The sequence below is a fragment of the Urocitellus parryii genome, chromosome 1 (assembly GCF_045843805.1).
Source record: "Urocitellus parryii isolate mUroPar1 chromosome 1, mUroPar1.hap1, whole genome shotgun sequence".
NCBI lineage: Eukaryota > Metazoa > Chordata > Mammalia > Rodentia > Sciuridae > Urocitellus > Urocitellus parryii.
The window spans coordinates 88,361,175-88,386,145 of NC_135531.1; the positions used below are offsets into that span (position 1 = coordinate 88,361,175).

At 33.4% G+C, this 24,971-nt stretch overlaps 1 protein-coding gene across 1 annotated transcript in view; it reads right to left on the bottom strand.

Annotated features, from left to right (window-relative positions):
- Fbxl17 (F-box and leucine rich repeat protein 17) overlaps positions 1-24,971 on the bottom strand; it is a 516,653-nt gene that overhangs the window by 321,579 nt on the left and 170,103 nt on the right. The window contains exon 6 of the mRNA XM_026391318.2: positions 3,103-3,233. Coding sequence (XP_026247103.1) covers positions 3,103-3,233 — 131 coding nt within the window. The remainder of the gene's footprint in view (positions 1-3,102; positions 3,234-24,971) is intronic.

Below are 24,971 nucleotides of genomic sequence, written 5' to 3' on the forward strand. Positions count from 1 at the left end.
AATAACTGTTACAGTTAAATAGAAATGATTGAAACTGCACAAGGTTTGAAAACATGAAGACTAACAAAGACAAGGAAAGGCACTGTGAGGGCTGCCCACGTTTTCATTCTGTAAGTCACCCTGTTACAGCTAAATAAGCATTTAAAGATCTGGAAGACTGGAAGTTCCTGGACTTCTTTGTTTCAATGATATAAACTTATGCAATCCATAAAATCATATATGGACTGCATCATATTTAACAATTATAGTATCCTTCAATTAGTGACTCTCCTACACAGCACAGATACACAGAAAATTGTTGTGGAATATAATCTTTCTTGCAGAAACAGTTTTTTTCCCTTTAATTCAATGAATTGCTAAGAAAGTTATCTCAATAGTAAGCTAATGTTAAACAACTAAAACTACAAAATCATTTTATTTACTTAATTTTATTATTATGAAAAGCTTTGTAAAGATTATTTTAATCATTACATAATTGTCTATATAGAAAAATGTCAATTATAGAGAAAAAATTTAACTTTTAAACTACTATCAATTTTCCCCTAGATTTTGATATGCTTCATATACTGAATATTACTAGAGAACAATAAATGCTTTTTATAAATGATGACCATATGTCCATGCTACATTATAAAATTTTTCAAGAAATTTGAATATTTGAAATATTAGTAAATATTATAAGAAAAATGTTATGGATTAAAGACTTAAACATAAGACCTGCAACTATAAAACCACTAGAAGAAAAAATTAAGGGGAATGCTTCATTCCACTGGAATGGGCAAAAATTTTTTGAACAAGATCTTAAAAGTACAAGACATAAAAGCAAAAGTAGACTACTGGGATTATATTAAACCTAAAATCTTCTGCACAGCAAAGAAAACAATCAGAGTGGAGAGATAACCTATGAAATGGGAGAAAATATTTGCAAACTACATAATTAATAAGAGGTAAATTCTCTATATATCTAAGATATATAAGGAACTCAAAGAATTCAATAGCAAAAAAACCCGAACAACCCAATCAAAAAATGGACAAAAGACCTAATTAGACACTTCTTAAAATAAAACACACAAATAGCCAACAGGTATATTTAAAAATCCTCAATATCCCTAATCATCAGGGAAATGAGCTATCACTTCACTCCAGTAAGAATGGCTATTATTAAAAACAACAACAACAAAAAATAAGTTCTGGCAAATCTGGGGAGAAGACAATCTTTCCACAACATTGGTCAGAATTTAATAGGTACAGCTGTTACAGAAAACTGTTTGGCGGTTCCTTAAAAAATTCAAAATAGGATAACCATATGATCTTATAATCCTATCACTGGATATATATCCAAAGGAAATGAAATCTATATGTCAAAAAGACATTTGCACTCCGAAATTTACTGAAGCCTATCATAATACCCAAGATATGGAAACAATTAAATGTTCATCAACTGATGAATAAAGAAAATGTAGTATATATGTATGCATGTATTTATTTAAAAATAAGTACTAGCAAAAATAAATACTAGTATGTATTTATATATGTCTCCACTAAAAATCCTGTCATTTGTAGAAACATGGATGAATCTGGAGATCATTATTTTAAGTGAAGTAAGCAAGGCACAGAAAGACAAGTTCTGCATTATCTCAATTATATACAGAATATTAAAAAAATTTGATTTCATATAAGAATCCTATGCTCATTACCAGAAGCTGGGCAAGAAGTTGATCAATAGGTAATGAGTTACAGTTAGACAAGAATAAGAAGTTCTAGTGTGCTCTTGCACAGTAGGGTGATGATAAATAATGATAATGTACTATTTCAAAAATCTAGAATAAAAGGATTTTGAATGTTTTCACCATGAAAAAATAGGTTAATATTTGAAGAGACAGATATCTTTAACCTGACTTAAACATTAAACAATGTGAACAGGTATCAAAATATCACATGGTACCCCACATATATGTACAATTATTACTTTATGTATCAGTTAAAATTATAAACATTAAAAATAAATACTAGCAAATATTTATTAAGAAGTAAAGGCTATCATATAATATAAAGAGTTATTTGGGATAATCTAAGAAAGTTTCACTAGAAATTACCATAATTGGGGAAAATGAGATCTATATGATTTCATTATTGAAATATAAAATGAATTAGAAGCGGGGGGAGAGAGTCTTGGATGTAAATAATTATCTGATAAAAACAACAAATTTTTTCTATTTATAAAAAGTATTTCAATCTAAATAGGTCTTAATTTTAGCTAAAATAGTGCTTTATATTTTGAAAGCAAAATATATTTGGTGATCTATCTTTTAAAAAAAATTCTTGAGGGCTGGGGTTGTAGCTCAGTGGTAGAGCACTTGCTTAGCATGTGTAAGATATTGGATTCGATCCTTATCACCAAATAAAAATAAATAAAGTTATTAAAAAAAATTCTTGAAAAGTTAGTGGGAAAGAATTCTGTCCCATGCCTATATTTACAAACCTACATCAACTAATCAGTATTGCCAATACAACTATGCAGTTGCTTTCAATATTAAAATTACTCCTGAGAGTTTGTCTACATCTTTTTATTCCTTCAGGCAATATTTTAAAGAAGGATGGATTTATCATTATTTATAGGACTTTCCACTGTACACATTTTTACACTATATTTTAAACTGTTCATCAAATAACTTCCATTTTCAAAACAAATCATTCAAAGAACAAAATGTCTTCAAGAATAGGTCTAAATGTTTTATGTTTGGGATGATTTCTCAGAGTCGTTTTCCTTGGTAAATATACAGTAAAATCAACCACAAAAAAATGCAAAAATATTAAAAAGACAAACAATATATCCTAGACGGGTAACAAAGAAAAGAATGAACAGACAACTATTGCAATTATTTAGGCAAACATTTCCATTAGAGCACACAAAAACCTGCTGTGTTTATAAGCAATGAATGTATTAAAAGTATAAGCCTAGACAGTTTTCAAAACTTAAGCCTATCAATTTGAAAAGGCACAGCTGCAATCAGTTTTACTTAAAGTTGACATGCCTTGTTATAATGGCAATTAGTATTTGTTACATGTTTTCCTCTGTTGTTAAGATGTTACAACAGTTACCTGTCATTTATGATCCAGTTCAGACAGAGATTGAGAGAGCTAAGATTTTTGCACCTCTTGACAATTTCCATCACAGTTTCATTATCCAGTTCAGTGATATGACGTAAGTCCAAGCTGGAAAGGTTTCTTAGCTAATAAGATAAATAAAATGAAAGATAAAAAGGTAAATGCTACATGCATTCTCAAAAACTATAGTACAGTTCATTACAAAGTAGAGTATCACTGTATAGTATTTAAAACAGATAATAACAGTCCAGAATTATCATCTACATAATATTTTACATACTAAATTAAAAATGAGTGTGGAACTCTATGATGAATATATAAATGGCATCAAATGCTAACACAGATTTTATTGATAAAACAAAATCAAATATTAAAGAATTCTTATCTAATAGGTGAGGGAAAGCTGTTGAAAACATTATAAAAAGGATCTACAGTTGGGTAAACTTATTCTTACAGTGTTAAATTTCAGATATTTATCTTCATAATTATAATGCCATTTCTGAATAGGTTTTCTCCTTTTTGAAAGATGAAATATGAGTAAATGCTCAGGGGAAATAGGACTAACTTTCTTCCCTATTTTAGGCAGATTTATCTGTCCTTGAGTACATACCCACCATAAGAATGATGGTTGTATACCAGAAAATCTCAGAAATGACTATCTCACAAATTAACAAGTGAATTACAACTCCAGAGGACACATGGAATGTAGCCTTTAATCACCTCTTTAAAAGCCCCTGTTGCTGCTGATGGGCAGAATCACAGCCTTTAGGACAGGAGTACCCTGTGTTTCTCCTCTGCTAGCAAAGCAATAAAATGTTTTTCCTTTTTTTTTAAAAAAAAGAAATATGATAAATGGTTAATTCCGAGATATCTTGGTGATATTTGATCAATGTACTCCAAATTGTACTATTTTATCAATATACTTCATCCTGAAACAATATAAAACACTTAAGAAACAAAATTTTCTCTACATTCCACCTCCCACATTTCTTCATTTTCTTGATTCCTTTCTTCAGGTTTCCTGTCTTCCCCTGATGCTTACTCTCCAAAAGCAACTTAACAATATCATTTACTCAAAGGTGGAAAGATCTTAATAATCCTCTTCAAATAAGGTACATTTCAAATAGGTATTTTTGCTTAATAAAATGCAAAGAATCAATCTGGAGGAATGTGGTAGATAACATTACACTCTACCACCCTAGGAAAGATGTCTGTGCCCTAATATCTTTCTTACTTCGGCAATACAATCATATATACATGATTGAAGTTATGGACCCAAAAATGAGAAGATTATGCCAAATTATTCAAGGAGGCCCAATTTAATCTCATGATCCCTTGAAAAGATTCTCCTAGTTAAGCAGAGAAACTCAATGTTAGAGAGATATGACCAAAGAGATAGAGTCATGAAAGGAATTTAATGAGACTTTTTGTTTCTTTTAATTTTTTCTTTTTAGATATACATGACAGTTGACTGTATTTTGACATATTATACATACATGGAGTAAAACTTATTCTAATTAGGATCCCATTCTTGTGGTTGTACATGATCCATGTGCCTTTTAAAAGCACTGAATGTGAGGGAAGAGAACCAGGAATCAAGGAATGCGAGTAGCTCAAGAGCTGGAAACAACACAAGCTAGACAGCCAGAAAGAAATAGGGACCTCAGACCTACAACCTTATAGAACTTAATTCTGTCAAAAATTTGAAGAGGAAAAGAATTTTACTATTTCCTTAAGTTTTCAGGAAGGAACACAATTAAGTCAACACCTGGAGTTCAGCCTGGTGAGATGGACTACAAGCAGATTTCTAATTTACAATGTTAACATTGAGATTATAAATTTGTGCTGTTTTAAGCCATTGAGTGAGTGGAGACTTGTCACAGCAGCACTAGGAAACTAGTATACAACATTTCCAGCACCTTAAGGGAGCTCACCCAGGACTATATGCCTCACAGTTCCTGGTCTCTGATTTAGAGACCTCTGTCAAAAGCCTCAGAGTAGTGAAAGAGCCAAGACCTCCTTGGAGTCAGTTCAATTTAATCCCCCAAAGAAATGCAGACACTTGAACCTTTACTGTAAATGTTCTTTATATCTGCTGTCCAATATGGTAACCATTAATCACATGTAGTTACCAAGTACTTCAAATGTGACCAGCATGGCAGGGACATAAATCTTAAATTTAATTTTAATTCCTTTACACAATTTTATATCTGTGTGCTGCCAGTGGCTACAATGTTGGATATAGCTCTCCTAAATATGAATGGTCATTGGAGGAATGGGAAGTCAGTCAGCCAAGTAAACTCTTTTCACCTCAGTTCAAAAAGGGAGAAACTAGTTCCCTGACACCCATGAAGCACAGGCAGGTCCAGATCAGTCCGATCCGGCTGACAGTGGCAGAGCCCCACACTGGGTCCAGAGACAGCTGACAGCCACAACACTGAATGCCACAGAGCTGTATCTTTGAACACATCACCCAATGCCACAGCCCGGTGTCCCCCATGGGACCTGAGACTCCATTACTGAAAGCAACCACCTCAAGCATGGGACACCTTTGTTGCCATCTTTAGTTGGGGAACTCCCAGCTTGGAACACTGGCTTGACAGGTAGTCCCCAACTCCTTCCTCTCCCTAGCAGCCAGTAACTCCCCACAAATACAAAACAGCTCGTGCCAATACAAAACATCTCTCCAAGACAGGTGTGCAGCCCTTGTAGCGCAAACTACAAGACCTCTGGAGAGAAGGGTCCCTGATTAGGAAGTAGAAATTGAGGGAGTAAATGAAATACAGTTTAGAGACTAAATTAGAGACCAGGAACTGTGAGGTCTATAGGTGATATAAGGAGAAAGGACCAGGTACCCACATCACATGAGCAGGCCCAATAGGAGAACCTTGGGAGTCTTTTATCAGAGACTGACTAGTGCCATAATTCCAGGTACCCTGTACCCAAGACCAACCCTCCCATTCTGGTAACATTTACCATTCTGAGGGTGGAGATACTAGCAAATAGCAGACAATACCACCTATTATATGAGAAGGGAAGCAGGAAACTGCTGAACTCCAACCAAAACAATCCTTGTTTCTTCCTTTAAGACTTTTTTTACCCCTTCCCTCTTTATTCTTCTGTCCTCTCATCCCCAACATTTGTGAAACCAAGTACTTTGCATGAATTAGGATACTGAAGACTAGGATGTCTGAATCGTATATTACTATTGTGTTGCATACTGTTTTATCTCCTATTTTTACATTTTTTATTTTTCTTAATACTTATGTGTGTTTGTTATATATACTCTATTGTCTTCCCAATTACTTGTCTCCTAAAATCACTTCCTCTCTCTTCCCCTGCTAATAACCATCTTCTTTAGATTCCTCTTTCACACTTCCTAAGATCTAATGACTCTATATCCTTACCTCCTACCCCTTCAACATCTAACTTTACACCTCACCCCTAGGTTCTTCTTCCACCATCAGAAACTGTAAACCCTTTTGCAAATCTACTGCTTATATTGTAGATAATAATTAAACTCACCATTTCTGAATGTTGCGACAAAACTGTAAACGCCTTAATAATAACTATTTGGTTTAAAGTTGTATATTGTTTGTATTGGGATCTGTAAACATTGTTCTTCCCCTCAAAGGAGAGGTACTGGAACCCTGCAGGGGCACTATAAGCCTAAAGTATAAAAATGGTAATACCCTGGATCCCCAGTGCTAGAAGGGAAGGCACACGAACAACATGAAAAAACACAAGGGAAAAGAGTGCCTCAAACAAATCAAGACCCTACATTATTAGAATCCATGTCTAGGACATCAGAAAAAAGGACAGAGAAGGAGTACACAATATACATAATTAAAATGTTCTGTGAATTAAAGGATGATATAAGAGAAAAATACAGGCAGCAAAAGATAATTTCAATAAAGAGCTACATAAGCAAATACAGGAAACAAAAAATTATTTCAATAAGAAATGGAGGTTCTGAAAAAAAATCAAACAGAAATCCTTGAAATGAAAGAAACAATAAGCCAAATTAAAAGCTCAATAGAAAGCATCACCAACAGATTGGACCACTTGGAAAATATGACCTCAGACAATGAAAAAAAATATAATCTCCAAAAGAATGTAGATCACACAAAAGAATGTAGATCTTAAATGGTAAGAAACCATGAGCAGAACATTCAAGAAATACGGGATGATATAAAAGGACCAAATTTAAGAGTTATTGGGATAGAGGAAGGCATAGAGTTCCATACCAAAGGAATGAACTATCTATTCAATGAAATAATATCAGAAAATTTTCCAGATATAAAAAATGAATTAGAAAACCAAATACAAGAGGCTTACAGATGCCAAATGTACAAAATCACAACAGATCCACACTAAGGCACATTATGATGAAAACATCTAGCATTTAGAATAAGGAGAGAGTATTAAAAGCCACCAGAGAAAGGAATCAGATTATATATAGCAGGAAACCAATTAGAATATCTGCAGATTTTTCAACCCAGACCCTGAAAGCTAGAAGATCCTGGAACAACATATACCAAGCTCTGAAAGAAAATGGATGTCAAACAAAAATCTTATATCCAGCAAAATTAAGTTTTAGATTTTATGATGAAATAAAAACCTTCCATGATGAACAAAAGTTGAAAGAATTTACAGCTAGAAATCCTACAATACAGAACATCCTTGGCAAAATATTCCATGAGGAAGAAATGAAAAATGACAATAAAAATCAGCAAAGGGAGATATTATCTAAAGGAAAAATGAATCAAAGGAGAAACGAAGTCAGTTAAATACCAAAAATAAACAAGAATGGCTGGGAATACAAATCATGTCTCAATAATAACCCTGAATGTTAATGGCCTAAACTTACCAATCAAAAAACACAGACTGGCAGACTGGATTTTAAGAAATGACCCTCCGAAAGACTCATCTCATAGGAAAAGACATCCATAGACGGAAGGTGAAAGGTTTGGGAAATAACTTACCACTCACATGGACTGCGGAAACAAGCAGGGGTCTCCATTCTCATATAAAGTAGACTTCAAGCTAAAGCTAATCAAAAAGGATAAAGAAGGACATTTCATACTGCTCAAGGGAACCATTCATGAACAAGACATAACAATTATAAATACATATACCCCAAACAATGGAGCATCTATGTTCATCAAACAAAGTTTGATGACTCAAGTTCAAGAGTCAAATAGACCACAACACAATAATTCTGGGTGACTTGAACACACCTCTTTCACCACTGGATAGATCTTCCAAACAAAGTAACTATAGAATTTACTAAAACAACCAATAACTTAGACTTAACTGACATATATAAATATTTCATCCATCAACAAGTGAATACACTTTCTTCTCAGCAGCATATGGATCCTTCTCTAAAACACAACATATATTATGCCACAAAGCAACTCTTGTCAAATACAAAAAAGTAGAGACACCGCCCTGTATTCTATCAGATCATAATGGAATGAATCTAAAAATCAATGTAAAAATAAAAAATGAAAGTTACTACAACACCTGGAGACTCTAAATATTATACTACTGAATGAACAATGGGTTGCAAAAGACACCAAAGAAGAAATTTAAAAATTCTTAGAGGTAAATGAAATCACTGATAAAAGATCAAAATCTCAAGTAAACTCTGAAGACAGTACTAAGCCCTTATCTCTCACCATGCACAAAACTCAACTTAAAGTGGATCAAGGACTTAGGAATTAAACCAGAGACCCTGCACCTAATAGAAGAAAAAGTAGCCCAAATCTTCACCATGTCTGATTAGGCCCCAACTTCCTTAATAAGACTCCTATAGCGCAAGAATTAAAATCAAGAATTAATAATGGGATGAATTCAAACTAAAAAGCTTCTTCTCAGGAAAAGAAACAATCAGTGAAGAGAGAACTTACAGAATGGGAGCTAAGTTTTACTACACGCACATCAGATAGAGCACTAATCTCTAGAGTATATAAAAAACTCAAAAATCAAAAAATTAAAGAACAAATAACCTAATCAATAAATGGGCCATGGAACTAAACAGACACTTCTCAGAAGAAGATATACAATTAATCAACTAAAAATATGAAAAAATGCTCAACATCTCCAGCAATTAGAGAAACGCAAATCAAAACTACTCTAAGATTTCACCCCACTCCAGTCAGAATGGCAGCTATTAAGAATAAAAACAACAATAAGTGTTGGAGAGGATGTGGGGGAAAAGGCACACTATTACATTGCTGGTGGAACTGCAAATTGGTGCAGCCAATATGAAAAGCAGTATGGAGATTCCTTGGAAAACTGGGAATGGTACCACCATTTGACCTACTTATCCCACTCCTCAGTCTATACCCAAAGGACTCAAAAAAACAGCATACTACAGGGATACAGCCACATCAATCTTTATAGCAGCACAATTCTCAATAGCTTAACTGTGGAACCAACCTAGATGCCCTTCAGTAGATAAATGGATAAATAAAATGTGGTATATATACACAATGGAATATTATGCAGCATTAAAAGAGAATAAAATCCTGGCATTTGCACGTAAATGGATGAAGTTGGAGAATATAATGCTAAGTGAAATAAGCCAATCCCCCAAAAACAAATGCTGAATATTTTCTCTGATATAAGGATGCTGATTCTAACAGAGATAGGGAGGGAGCATGTGAAGAATATACGAACTTTAGATAGAGCAAAGGGGAGGGAAGGAAAGGGAGGGGTATGGGGGTAGGAAAAGTAGTGGAATGAGATGGACATCATTACCCTAAATAGATGTATGAAAACACAAATGGTGTGACTCTACTTTGTGTACAACCAAAGACATGAAAAATTGTGCTCTATTTGTGAAATATGAATTGAATTGCATTCTGCTGTCATATATAACAAATTAGAATAAATAAAATAATTTTTTTAAAAAAGGAATAAACTACATTCAGATAATTCAGACAGGATCACTATTCTATTCTATTCACTACTCTATGAAGCATGCTACAGAACTGTGGAGAGAAAGAGAAATGGCTAAGAGACATAGAACAGTCAAAACTATAGACAAATTTTAATTGTGACAGTAAACTTCTGTAATGGCTTCTTCTAAGTACTAAATTCTGAGTATTTGTAAAGACAGAGCTGTGCTGATCTTGGTGGTATACATCTGTAATCCCAGCAACTCAGGAGGCTGAGGCAGGAGGATTTCAAGTTTGAGACCTGCCTCAGCAACGTAGTGAGGCCCTAGACAACTCAGAGAGACTCTGTCTCAAAATAAAAAGGGCTGGAGATGTGGCTCAGTGGTTAAGCACCCTGGGTTCAATCTCTAGTACCAAAAAAAAAAAAAAAAAGAGCTGTAAGAAAACCTGTCTATTACTGCTATCAGGTCATATGTTCAAGGAAGATCAACCTACCTATCAAGGGACTCATGAAAATAACACTCCAGAATGGAGGCAAGACTAGAAAAGAAGAAATGGGTTCTGACAAAATTGTTTTCAAGTCACATGGGTACTAATAATATAATATATAATAATATAATATACAATAATATTTAGAAAATCAAAGCACATTATTACAGAAGGGCCTCAACCCTTGTTAACATATTTTAGGTTTAACAGAAATACTTCAGAAAAAATGTTTGCACAGCCACTTTTACTGAACTCATATTTTGTCACATGCTCCCATATATATTTTAGTATCATGGTTAACTGTATTTTCATTTTCCTTAACATTTTTATTTTTCACACGATTTTGTGCAAAAGCTGGAGAAGTGACTACACTAGTTTCACTGGTCATATTTTCTTAGTCTTAATGAAGCAAGATGAACTCATATATAACAAGGATCAAAGCTAAATTTCCTCCTATTAATGTTTTCCTTGGTAATACTCTTGACATTTCTATTTTGTAACTAAAAAGTATTTATTTATTTATATATTTTAGTGCACTATGATAAACCACACTATTTTTTTTGAGTTTCACTCAAAATGGTTTATTGATAAAAATTTTCAAAAAATAAAATTTAGAAAACACAACTTTAGACTATGAAAAGGAAGACAAAATCAATGCCAGTGTAAATTTTTTTCTCCCAGAGTATAAGGGTAGCTATTCAGACATCTTGGCAGACTTCTGTACTATTAAATTTGCCGCAATGCAGCTCATGATATCATCTACATACTGAATTGAATTAATGTATACTCATAAAAGACTAATAGGTCATTGATCAATAAACCACACTATTTATATAGTTAGCCTTCTATACATTTTTTATTTCCACACCCAAAATATTTTTACTGCTATTGGAGAAGTTCTGCTTTGAATATATATGAAGAGCTGAGCAGCTTCTTTGAGCTGCATGTGTTGGTGGCTTGTAAAGCTCATGTCCTGATAGCAGTGTGAATTCCTACATCTCTTAGCTTCCTTCTCTGTACAGTATGTCTTCATCACAATAGTGTGAATGTACTTAATGTCACTGAACTACACACTGAAAAGTAGTTAAAAAAGAAAAGCTGTTATATGTATTTTACTACCATGTAAATATCACTTCATCAACCAGAAGACAGTAAGCGCGCATGATAAAATGCTGTGGAAAAGAAAATTTAAAGTTGTTTGTGTCAGTTCAGTCCTTGAAAGTAGGGAAGAAAAGTGAGGAACAACAAAGTCTGAATGAATATCTTTAATTAAAGTGCAGATAATGGGAAGGAAAATATTAGAAAATCTAAACTACTTCAGAGACTTATGAAAGAAGGTATCTAAAGACAGCTTCTAGAACTAATCTATAGCAAGAAGTAGCAACTAAAGCAACTATCTATCTATACGTGATAAATTTTAATTCTCATTGACTCTTGAACCTTGAGAAATCCTGAATTTAGTTCTGCTTAGTACAAAGTGAACCAGATGATGTCCTCAAGCCACTTGTGACTATCACTGCCCTTTATTTAGTATCCACATTGGAACACTTCTTACTCTTCCAAGGGAGCACAAATACATATATGAGGAAACAGGATTACCTTGGCTCTCACACTACAGGATTTTACTGGAATTCTTTAGAGTACTCATTAGATTTATTTTTTTTTTCATGAATTAACAGTCCTTGACTATGTTCACGTGGCCTCTCCTGTGACCACTGTGGCTAGCAGAACAGAACCCAAAGATGGTTCCAGGAGACTAACACTCCCAGTAAGCAGAATCATTACAAGTCACAGACCCAGCTCCTCAATGAAATGTGGCATTTTCACTCAAAACTCCACAAACAGCTCTGTCAAATCCATCACATTCCTTCCCTTACTATGGGAATATCATATTAGTGCCCTCCAGTGTTTTATATCCTTTTCAATCCTTCATTGTCTGAAACAGATAATTACACCTAGGAAACTGACATTTTAATTAAACTTACTTTCCTTGTAATTCACTGGTGGTCTCGGGTTATACAAATCACAAAGGATTTAAATAAGCAAAGCCTTACAACTAAGATCTTTAAAGTATTTCACTCTGGTTTTCACTTACTAAGGCATTTTAAAAGAAACCCAAGTCAGAATATAGAATGTAGGGAATCCCCTTTCAGTTTAATACTTCTCTTATTGGGGAAAAAATATGTAACTTCTAGTCATTCATGTTAAAGACTAAAATTAGTCAATGATTGGTATGTCCACATATGTTCTTATATGAAAAATGAGACACTGAATATTGAAACGTTACATAAGAAACTCAGACTTGATGATTATTAAAAAAAACCTCAAATGATTTCCAAGTCTTAAAATTCCAAAAAAGAAAAATAAAAAAGCCAAAAAACCAAACAATCAAACAAACAAAAAACAAACTGCTCAACTATACATTGTACAAGGTAACTACAGTGAATAAGTCAACAAAAGAGGAATCAAAGTGGGTTGGCAAAGGCAGGGATGAATGTTCCACAATTTCAAGCTAATAAGGAAATTCATGTGAAACCAGTTGGAGGTGATGATTTTTGAAGAGAATAAAACTTATTTATGTTTAAATATGTTCAAATATCAGTTAGGACTCAAATTATTTCTAGTCAGCCCTGCCAATACTGACTTTACTGTGATGAGTTGTAATCTTTGGGGAGCAAAGTCAAGCATTAAGATAGCATGCCTTGCTGATGAAGGGATTACTGTAGCTACAGAACAGTACTACAATCTGCCAAACATCCATCAAGCTGACAAAAGGAGAATAGCAAAGAGCCCAAGGGTACAGGAGGCCAAAGGGTCAGAGAAAGGCAGTTATTAGAAAACTAGGGGAAACCTCCTTTTAAGGAAGAGAGAGAGACTCAAAGAAAAAGGGAAAGGGGTTGTAGCACAGTTCTTGTAGAGTAAAAACAGAAAACAAGTAAAGAAACCAAGGCTTCTGGGAATGGAATGGGAAAAGGACAGAGAATTTATATTCAAGCAAAGGAAGACTTCCACATCTTGATATGGTCTGATATCTACACTTAGAGAAGAACTTGGCTGGATAAGAGAAGGAACACAGTGCATCCTTTTTACTCATCCACTAGGCTGGCACCTCCACTTAGCTAGGCAATCCTTCTTAGAAATTTCAATAAAAAATAAATAAGTCACATTTAGGACATCAGACAAATACTTCCCATCACCTTATGGAACATAATGGTGGAATTAGAAGGCTTTTACATTGCCTAAAAGAAGGGCACAGACAATAAAAATTATTGATACTAACCATGAAAACAGGACTCCTGTCTTGGAATCCAGAGTTAAGTATCATGTTAATTCTTAGGCACCTTCTCTATATGTTTCCTTTCAATAACCTCATTCTTTACTGTCCTGCTTCTCCTCAGAGCTATCCCTTCTAACTCCTTCTTGCTACCTCATTAGCCAGATTAATCTATCTTAAGTCATTCTGGTCCTATATTCCATAGTCGCCAAAGCGCCTAGGAAACGAAAATATTTCTCCTGCCAAGAGGAATCTAAGAACTTCCCTATCAAGGCCCATCATTTCCATCCCTATCATCCCCTGAAATCACTTAAGCTAACTTAAATCTATTTCTCCAATTTTGAGAAGTTTTCTCACTGTGCAGAGTGAACTGTGTTTATTAGTTAACTGTCTCACTTCACTCACTTTACTCTGATAAATTAAAAGTTTCTCTTCCCTCTCTTCCATTTATTAAACTCTGATTCAAATCTTGTCCTCTCTCCAAAGCCTTCTCATTTACTTTACAGAAGAAAAAAATATGTCTTGGAAATACAACATACTTGCCTTCATACAAATTATTAACTAGGAAGTTCCCAACTCTATGCCTTTTAAATGGGAATCATTAATTGGTAATAAGAGTTGTGCCAAGGACTAGGGCACAACCTTTCCTTTCTGTAATAACTACTTAGGAATCCCCTCTTTGACTTCATCTCCTTAACCTTCCTTTCCCCATTCCCTTCTTCCTTCCTACTATCCCTTCCTAGGCTGGTGCTGCTCAGACCAATGGCTCATCACAAATATTTGAAATATAATCTGAATGCCTGAGCTAGCTAAATCTAGGTCTCTGATCCAGTAGTTGTGGTACCTCTTCATCCATTCATTCATTCATTCATTCATTCACACTTGTTTAAAGCTTTCTTGAGCTTCTGGCTCTAATTTTGGCCATACATTTGGATCACCTAAAGAACTTCAAAAATATTGATGGACAGGTTCTATTCTTAGAAATTATGATTTAATTGACTTAGGATAGAGGTCAGCCATTAGTATTTCTGAAAAAAAAATTCAGTAAATCCTTGCCCCATCTGGGAACCATTTCTCTAGTGGAGAGTTTTATTTAAACCCAGTTACTGAAAACATAAAAATAATTAGTAAAGTTCAGCCTCTTTAATCACTCAAAAGAGAATCCACATAACATTCACATAGTCAATAACTATTTATTCGGCAACTATTATATACCAGGAACTTTCTAGATGCCAAAAATACAGCAGTGAAGAAGACAGACAAAAATCTCTGTCCCCAAGTGCTTACGTTCTTAATTGGGAGTGGAAACAATAAAATAAATAAGCAAATTATATACTATGTTGAACAGTTAACAAAGCTTTCTCTATGTTAAGTACCATAAAGAAAAATAAAGCAAGGCAAGATGGATGGAGAGAGAAAAAAAGGAAGATGGGTTGTAATTTTAAATAGGCAGTCAGGAATGATCTCATTGAAAAGGTGATATCTGCACCAAAATTTGAAGGAGATGAAGGAGATAACAAAACCATGCTGATATCTGAGGTAAGAATGTAGTGCAAAGGTCCTAAGATGGACTCTGGCCTAGTTTTTGAAACATTACTAAGGAACTAGTGGTACTACAACAGAGTGAATGGAAGAAAGAGGAGCAGAAGACATGGCGTAAGACATAAGCAAGAAAGGGCAGATGACATGGGGCCTTGTGGGCCTCATAAAGGACTTTAGTTGTTGCTTTGAGGAAATGGAGAGTTGCTAGAGGATTCTGAACAATTGTGTGCGATGATCCAACTTATAATTTTAAATGATGATTCCTGTTCCTTATGTTGAGTCTAGAATAAAGAAAGAGCAGAAGCAAGCAGAGCTTAGTTGAATTAATCCAGTCAAGAGACTAGAAGGGATCTTCATCACAATTAAGGCAGTTAGAGATGGTATAAAGTGATCAGATTCTGGATATATTTAAAAGTAAAATCAACAGTATTAGTTGACAAATAGATTATATGGCATAATAGAAAAAGAGAAATCCAAGATAATTCCAAGGTTTTTGGTTTGAGCAACCAGAAAGTACTGTTGCAACTAAGATAGCTTGAGATAAGGTAGAAAAGACATTTGAATATTCCATGTCTGCAATGCCTAGGAGACATATCAGATAAATTTAGGAGTCATCAGCACATAACAGTTATTTTTACTTCTTAATTTAATATATAATTGTAATATATATATGTGTGTGTGTGTTAAATTCATAAGGTTAGCTCAGTACAAACATTAGTCTCACATTATACAGTGAATAAAAATAATAACTGATTAACTTAATATGTAGAAATTCATACTTATTGTAATAAAATAGCACAATCCAAAAAATAATACATTTAGAGAAATAATGTCCCCAAGCCACCTGAGGTAGTTATAGGCTAGTTTTATGTCCTTACGCTAACAATGCATAATAATACAACTTTCCTATTCCCAGCACATCTTCTCTACTTAGGAACAGACACAAAGAGCAAGAGACTTTGCTCTCTGTAATACTCATTGGTACTGTTCATTCTTCTATCATAGTGTAAACCATGTGTTATGGTTTGGATGTGAGGTATTCCCTAAAAGCTCATGTATGAGACAATGCAAGATGGCTTAGAGGTGAAATGATTAGGTTAAGAGAGCCTTAACTCAATCTGTGGATTAATCCCCTGAGAGAGATTAACTGTGGCTAGAAGAAATGGGTCCCTGGAGGTGTGTCTTTGAAGTATATATTTGGTGAGCTGAACTCAGTCTCTTTCTCTCTATCTCTCTACTTTCTGATCATCATGTGAGCTGCTTTCCTCTCCCACACTGTTCCACCATGATGTTCTGCCTCACAGCACACCATGAGGGATGGATCCAGCTCTCTATGGACTGAGGCCTCTGAAACAGTGAACCACCAAATTTACTTTTCCTCCTCTAAAATTGTTCTTGTCAGGTCTTTTAAACACAACAACAAAAAAAGCTGACTAAAACACCATGCTACTTTATAATTTGGTTTAATATAGTGTATGTAGCTCCAATCAGACTTGAATTAAAAGAATATTCTGCATATGCTTTTATCTTCTAACACTCCAAAAAATGTATACAAATGTTTTATCTACTCTCTAAAATAAACTGTTTGGGGCTGGGAATGAAACTTATTAGTAGAGTATGTGCTTAGCACATGCAAGGCCCTTGAATTCTATCTCCAGCACCAAAGGGGGAAAAAATAATTACCTTTTCTTTCTTGGTTTAGAAAATGCAACTAGGACACACCTTCACATAAAAAATCTGTTAGCCTTACATTCTCATGTATGGGCCTCAGCCTAAAGCTGAGAGAAGTACAACTAGACCATGTCTTATTCATCTTTCTGTCACCATGCTTAACATAGGATTAGGTGAATCAAAAGCATCTATTAAATGAGTAAATTTGAAGTGAGGATCAAACTTAAGAGATAATTTCATTTAATTAAGTTCCCACAAATCAGTTTTTCATTCTTTTAACTATATAAATCAAAACCAGGATCTATAACACTGAGCTAAATGCTTTTAAAAGTTGTCTATTTAAATATAAGCTTCAGTGATATGTAAATATTATATAAAATAAAAAAAACATTCTCATGCCAAACAATTAAAGGCTATTTGAGAACAAAAAGCATAATGAATTCTCTATTTACATATTTGCTCTTAAAATGCAAAACATTAAAAAAAAAAGCCTCTGTAAGTTGTCAGGATTTTGATGTGTGTGGCAGGAATTTTGAGCAGTTCACTAAAATTTTAATCACTGTCTTCTGCTGCAGAAATGTGAATTTGTTAATTGGATTTCTGCTTCTGAGTATAGCAATTCAGAATGCATATTCTGCTCCTCTTTTTCACTCTGCCAGTACAGTCCTAATTGACTTTTTTCTAGTACTTTTCTTTCCAGCAAATCCCTTTCTTTTCTCCACATAAGATTTCTAAAGCTTAAAACAAAGTGCACTTAGAGTTAGCAGCACTAAGTAGCCCTGTCACACATTTCACTCAGTATGAACTAAGAAGCAGAAATTAAGTATCCACCTCACTAAGAAAAAAAAAAAAGTTTAAATAAATTAAAGGTGAAATAAAGTAAGCAAAGATAGACTGCTATGCCTAATTGGACTACTTGTATAATTCTTTCATTTCCTCACACTAGGTCCAAAGAGGAAGGAAGGAAGAAAGGAAGGAAGGAAGGAAGGAAGGAAGGAAGGAAGGAAGGAAGGAAGGAAGGAAGGAAGGAAAGAAGGGAGGGAGGGAGGAAGGGAAGGGAGGGAAGGGAAGGGAAGGAAAGGGAAGGGAAAAAAGAGAAAGTGAAGAATGAAAGAAAGTTCATGGAATTTTGAACCGATTTCAGTCATCTGCATCCACGTATCACAGTTTAATGAGACGAAAACTTTTGAAAAATATATTCTAAATTAAAGTTTTACAATCTTATTCTTAAAAGTAATAAAATAACTAAAATGCCATTATCCCAGGACAAAAGTTTATTATATCCAAGCCAACTAACTTGTACATTGGCTTCTGGATTTCATACTGTCCATTAATACAAATAGTTTTATTCTTTATTTCTAAATGTGCTAAGTGGAAAAGCAAAGGAATGACATTAATGATTTTTAACTTAAAATAATATTCTTATTTATATTTTATTTTCTAACACTCAAAAAAAATATACACAAGGGTTGCATCTACTGTCTAAAATAAAATGTCTTGGGCTAAGGATATACCTCAGTATGTGGTTAGTGTGTTCAAGGCCCTGAATTCTATCCCCAGCACAACAGATAAAATTAATTATCTTTTTTGTTCTTTCTTGGTATAGAATACGCAACTGGGATTCACCTTCACATTAAAAAATCTCTTAGCTGTATATTCTCATTTATGGGTCTCAGTCTAAAGTCAAAACTCAAAAAGTACCTGCACCTTACTTTCAAAAATTATTATTGTTTTATGACCAGGTACTGTTTCAAGAAATCGAATTCTATATTGATTGAGCCAAAAAGCTGTGGGTATACAGGATGATAACCACCAATTGAGCTGCTTCCCACCTTTGGGCCTTCTGCAATGCCAGAAAAAGATTCCATAATATGTGGAGAAATTCCAGGCCCCTGTCAACTGGTCCCTACAACTTTTCTCCACTTAACCACAGAGGCCTAGAGTGCCCTAAGTTATCCAGGAAGAAAACCAGATGACTTCGATTCAGAAACAGCTTTCTCTCCTTACAAAAGCTATTTTTTTTATGAGAGGAAACATTACAAAATGTGTGTGTGTGTGTGTGTATGTATATATATAAAATTCTTATCCCTATCTTTGCCCCAAAGTCTCCAAAGAAATCCATAAATCTGACATAACAGTCTAAAAATAAATCAATTAGATTGTCCACGCTAATGAGCAAAGAGTCACAGAACCTAGACTAAAAAAATAATAATTATTATATTTCTTCCATAATCTCTGGCATTTATATTTAATTTAACTATTCAGGGTTATTAAAGAAGTGCCCCCAATTACCTATAATAGTAAAGAAATGAACACTTTCCAGGTGAGAAAAATCTTAGAAGTCAAACTTTTGAAGGGCAAATGAGGATTCATATTATAATTCAAGTCAGGAACTTTCTGAATACTGAATTATCTTGTTTTATAAAACGGTTTCAAAAAAAGTATTTAAATTTGGAATTGATAAATTTTAGTTCCTGGTTCCTCTACTCACACTAGTGTTAAGAGCTGGAAGTAAATGAGTTAAAATTCTAGCTTAATGACCATGCCATAGGCAGTAAATAAAATATCAGTACAAAATGGTAATCAGAAAGGTGTTATGAGGTTTCCCTTGATATAAATAATGTGGAAAATGTAATTATGCTATCAGTATATAATAGAAATTTTTCAAAAATGAGTTGCAAAAATTTATAACTAATTTTACATATTAAAAGTACTACTTTCTACTAAGTTTGGTGGTGCATGCCTGTAATCCCAATGGCTTGGGAGGCTGAGACAATTCGAAAGTTCAAAGTCAGCCTCAGCAATGGTGACGCACTAAGCAACTCAGTGAGACTTTGTCTCTAAATAAAATACAAAACAGGGCTGGGGATGTGGCTCTGTAGTCAAGTGCCCCTGAGTTCTATCCCAGGTACCAAAAAAAAAAAAAGCACTCCTTTCTGATACAAAGAACTGTCCATCTGAAATCCTGTTTACTCAACCAATTTTGCCCATCCATAAGTTCAAAAGCTTCAACTAACTGAAATAAAACTTAAAATGACAATATCTACTGATAATCTAGAGTAAAACTTTAAATTTCAATATTATGTATTTTGGGTTACATATATTATCATATCAATAAAAAGCATTACAAATGTTTTTGAAAACTAAGATATGAACAGAAGTACAGATATATCATATATATTGTTTAATTATTAACCAAAACTATCCAAGACACAATTTTAAATAATTAATACTAATAACAAATAACTCAAATAAGTAGATTATAATAGTTAACTTCTTTAGTGAGTTCTTTTTGAATTTGCCTCTGTGTATTGACATTATAGATCAAAGCAATAAAAAAACAACTCAATTTTATACTTACAAGGAAACTATGTTAAAACTATCTTTCTATAATCAAGCAAAGAGCCATTCATCTTATATTCATCTTATTCTTGTAACTCAATATAGCCTGTGACCTCATTATTCTTACTCATCATATAACTGGCCTCTCTTATATCTCTAATAACAGCCTATACAGATTTAGGACATAAAGATAGGCAGTAATACTCTAAAAAAGAGTCAAGTCTGATTTAAATTCTATGTCCAATTCTCTATTTTGTACTTTGATCTGAACTGTTACAAGACTCCTTGAAACAAATAAATAGTTCTATTCTCTTAAATATACTCTCATGTAAGAAATGCGGAATGATGGTGAAAGAAAGATGTTATCCATCTGATCAGGATCTAACTAGGAAAACAGAAACTATTATAGGGATTAAATTACATGAAGGAAATTTCATTGGTTATTCGAGTGAAGAAGATACTAAGAAGACAAACTGGATTTGGCAATATAAGCTAGAGGTTTAGCAAGAAGAAGGAAACCACCAGCACCAGCACCGAAAAGCTGGTCAGACAAGAGGAAGAATCGGTGTTATTTGAATCCCCAGATCAAAGTCAGCCAACATAAACTGAAGCTGCAGGAGTTCTACACAGGACTGGAACCAAGAAGGAAGTTGAAAGGTGAAGAAATGTCATAGCATCTCCTTCTCTTTGCCTTTCTTGTCTTGACTAAACACAGACTGCCAAGTAAAAGCCCTTATGTGATATAGCTGTAGAAGCGCATGCGGAAAGAGAAGAAAGATCTTAGGGCAAACAAGCCTAGGACCAACTTAAGGTAAAAGAAAAGAAGAGGGAAGAGGGTGTGGATTTCCAACAATGAAAAGAAGTATAGCTTAATGGGAGTTCTTTATAAAAACCCAGAAGCAGGAATATTTGCCACAGTATTCCTATACCTATACCTAGGCACCATGTGCCTAGAAACACATGGTGCTGACCAAGTTTGTTTTTTTTCTTGAACCAGATTAAAGTTATCAAAGTTATAACTTGAGCAATTTTCTCAGGCACAGGGTATTTGTTTCATTGTTAAAGATCCAAAGATTGATGGCCAATTGCATGATGAAAAAGAATCTCTGATCAAACATAATAACCAAGCATTTCCTCTAGTGAATATAATAGAGAAGCTCCAGTGGAAAGCTTGGGGGGGAAAAAAGTTAATGGTCTATCATCTCACTGGGATACAATCAATTGCAGGGAAGTCTTTATGGTGAGGGACAGCTATGCTCCTAAAGGGTTTGTAAACACACTATGATCAACAGCTTATGTGCAAATGCCTGTGATACCTCTGGACAGGAGAGCAAACATATGAGGAGCTCAACTACCTTTAGACAATGTACTCCACTGGACTCCATTACTGGGCGAATGTGTCTGGAGAAGGGGGAACTCAGAAACAAACCCTAATCCAAAAATTATTGTGGAAAATAATGAATGATAAATGGAAGCATAAATTCTGGCTAAATGTTGAAGTTCCCAGCTAAATTTTCAGAGCACCCTATTGTTCCTTAAGTAACTTAACTTCTGACTAACAGAGAGCTACTTTGGAAATGAATTTCCCATTTTCAAAGAACACAACAACAAAAAGGACATAATATAATTTAGCTTCCTTTCTGAATCTAGGAGCACTTTAGAATCATTAATGTATTCTAGATCATCATTATAAATATCACACAATGTTAAAATTATAAAGAAAACTTAGATTCTCTGGAGTCTCTACGATTGACAATTGGCCCAGTGTGGGTACTGTGCCAAACCATATGTATATGTACACACACAGGCACTTCCCTGTGGCTGACAAGTCCCACCCAAGTATAGTAAAAACAGTTCTTAAATTAAAAAGTTAAACTAATTACAAGTAAAATGCCATTAAGTTAAAATTTAAAACTATTAAATATAACTGTCCATTTTTAATCAATTTTTAAGACTGTATTTATTTATTTATTTATTTATTTATTGTTGTAGATAGACACAATATCTTTATTTTATTTATTTTTATGTGGTACTGAGGATTGGACCTGGTGCCTCACACATGCAAGGCAAGCGCTCTACCACTGAGCCACAACCCCAGCCCTAAGCAATTATTTTTAAAATTAGTCTATTTAATTCTATAATTCTCAATGCTTACTTTAATCAATGAGACATGTTTCTTACTAAATTAATCCATTTTTTCTCATTATGCCCCAAATCTTTTCTGCTGACTCAGAAATGGGACCCCACCTATTTTCAATATCAGTATTTATGTATAAACCACACAACTGAGTGAACCAGAATCACGCTAATCCTCAAATAAATTTTTCTTCAAAAAGGGAAATGTAAATGAATTTGAAAGTATAAAAGAAATGAAAGCAACATCTCACAAGCTGTCTTGGATAAAGACTGACCTCATATGTGAGACCAGATAAAAGAAAACTGAAATCCTTTTCTATAAGAATATTTGCAACAAAACCCACAATTCACAAACAAGTGTGTGATAAAAATTCAAGGTGTGAACTGAAGATATTATAAGCAAATAAAAAATATTTAAAGTATAAATTCAAGATCCAAGAAAAGCTTTTCAAAAAACACTGTCAACACTCCTCATTTGATATTTATATCTTTATATTAAAGCCTGAAGCAACCATTCTATCAAAGGATAGGTGCCACAAAGAAACTCATTTGTTCATTTTATTTGTTAGGACTTTCACAAATTGAGTCATCTGAAATGAATTCATTTATTTTACTAGTGCCATATTGATACATTTGTAATTGCTCTTGCTAAAATGAAAATGTAGCACAAATCTATATTACAACTAGAGTGTAAGAAATAAAGTTATAAAACATGAAGAGTAGCCTGATTGAGTAGGTATTACCAACTTAATGAAGTGAAAAAAAATAAATGTGATAAATCCGTATAGCTTACGTAGACATTGGCTACACTCATAAAGAAGGAAAATCAAAGTCATTATTATTTGGACAATAATAATTAACATTGAATGGTATATTCATTCCCTGATTCAGTGTACTGCCACAAGAATTTTTAAAATAAAATTTAAAATGCTATTTTAGTTTTCAGTGTATTAATTTAAACAAATCATTAAATGAACCCTTAAGGGATAGGCAAGGAAAGGGAACAAAAACAACAAAGAGAATGCAAACATAGTTAATAATTTTAATGTTCACCATTGGCACTTAGGTAGAAATATGGTCATTGAATTTTTCAATAAGATTATTTTCACAAAAATTGTTTTACTTTACTATTCTAATGAAAAAATATGACTAAAGAGTTATAAGAAAATTTTGTACATCTAATAAATACTTTTCTCATTAATTTATTTATAACTTTAATTTCCAACTTCCTATTTAGATGTATGCCATGCATTTTTCCTTATAAAACTCCAGGGATAGGTAAATACTATTATTATCCTCATTTTACAAGTAAGGAAACCAAGGCAGTTGAATTAGGTAATTTGCCCAACTTAATATAATTAGGTGTCATACCATCAGCTTTGTTTAAAGCAGTAAATAGTTTGCAGCCTTTGTAAACTTCTAAGAAAAAAAATCAAAAAAGTGGTCATATCAGGCCTAAATAATCCTCACTTATATTTTCAATAATCAATTTCTTTCTCAACTCTTTACTGGTAAAAGGTTAAGAAGAATTAAAAACACAGTAATCTAACAAACACCATTTAATAATATCCACTGAGTCACTTCATTAGGGAATATTTCAGAGTTGAATAAATTTTAAAACGTATTTTCCACATCTGAGACTTACTCAAGCAGCCACAATTTATTGAACATGAATGAAGTCATAATCAAAGACTAAACAGCAATCCCATCCTTAAGTAGTAAAATAGTATGTTCTTCTATTAGAATAAGATATTCTGACTGACCAATTGTTCAAAAATTTAGAAGGCAAAAAGTTCATATTTCATTTCTAGACTCTTGTAAGAAAAGGAAGACGAAAATTGAGTTAACTGCATGAATGACCATTCTTTCAGTTACTTATGTTAAATCGACTGAAAAAATCAATTTTGTTTTTCTTTTAAAACATTTCATATTTCTAACCACAAGCACTTTTAAAATAATTGTTTTTATAAGTTCTTTAAATGTATTATGGTCCAAGTAAATATCAGAAGTTTGAGTGTTTTATTCAGCTGTTGATTATTTTCCTAAGAAACTGTTCTTTAAAATGAACAAAACTAGACCTATTCTCAATATATCTCAAGAATTCAATTAACACTTATAAACTGAATAACTGAAGCAATAAGATCTAATGTAGCACCAGAATTAATATTAGTAATAAATAAACACTTGCAACTTTAAAATACATCAACAGTGTAAAAAGGAAATACATATGTACCTCTAACTTAAGAAAAACATTAATTTTTTAAAATATCATATAATAAGCATTAATAAACTTTCTGATCCCTTAAAATTTATTTAATTATTATAGAAACTTTCAAATATAAATAAAATTATTGAGAATAGTATAATGATCTCCCAGGTTCTATAACCCAACTCAAATATCAATATTTTACCATTTTTGTTTCCTTTCTTGGCCTACCCACTTTTTCTGTATCCTTTTTTTATCCCCTTTTGACCAAATCCCTAATATTGTACCATTTCTC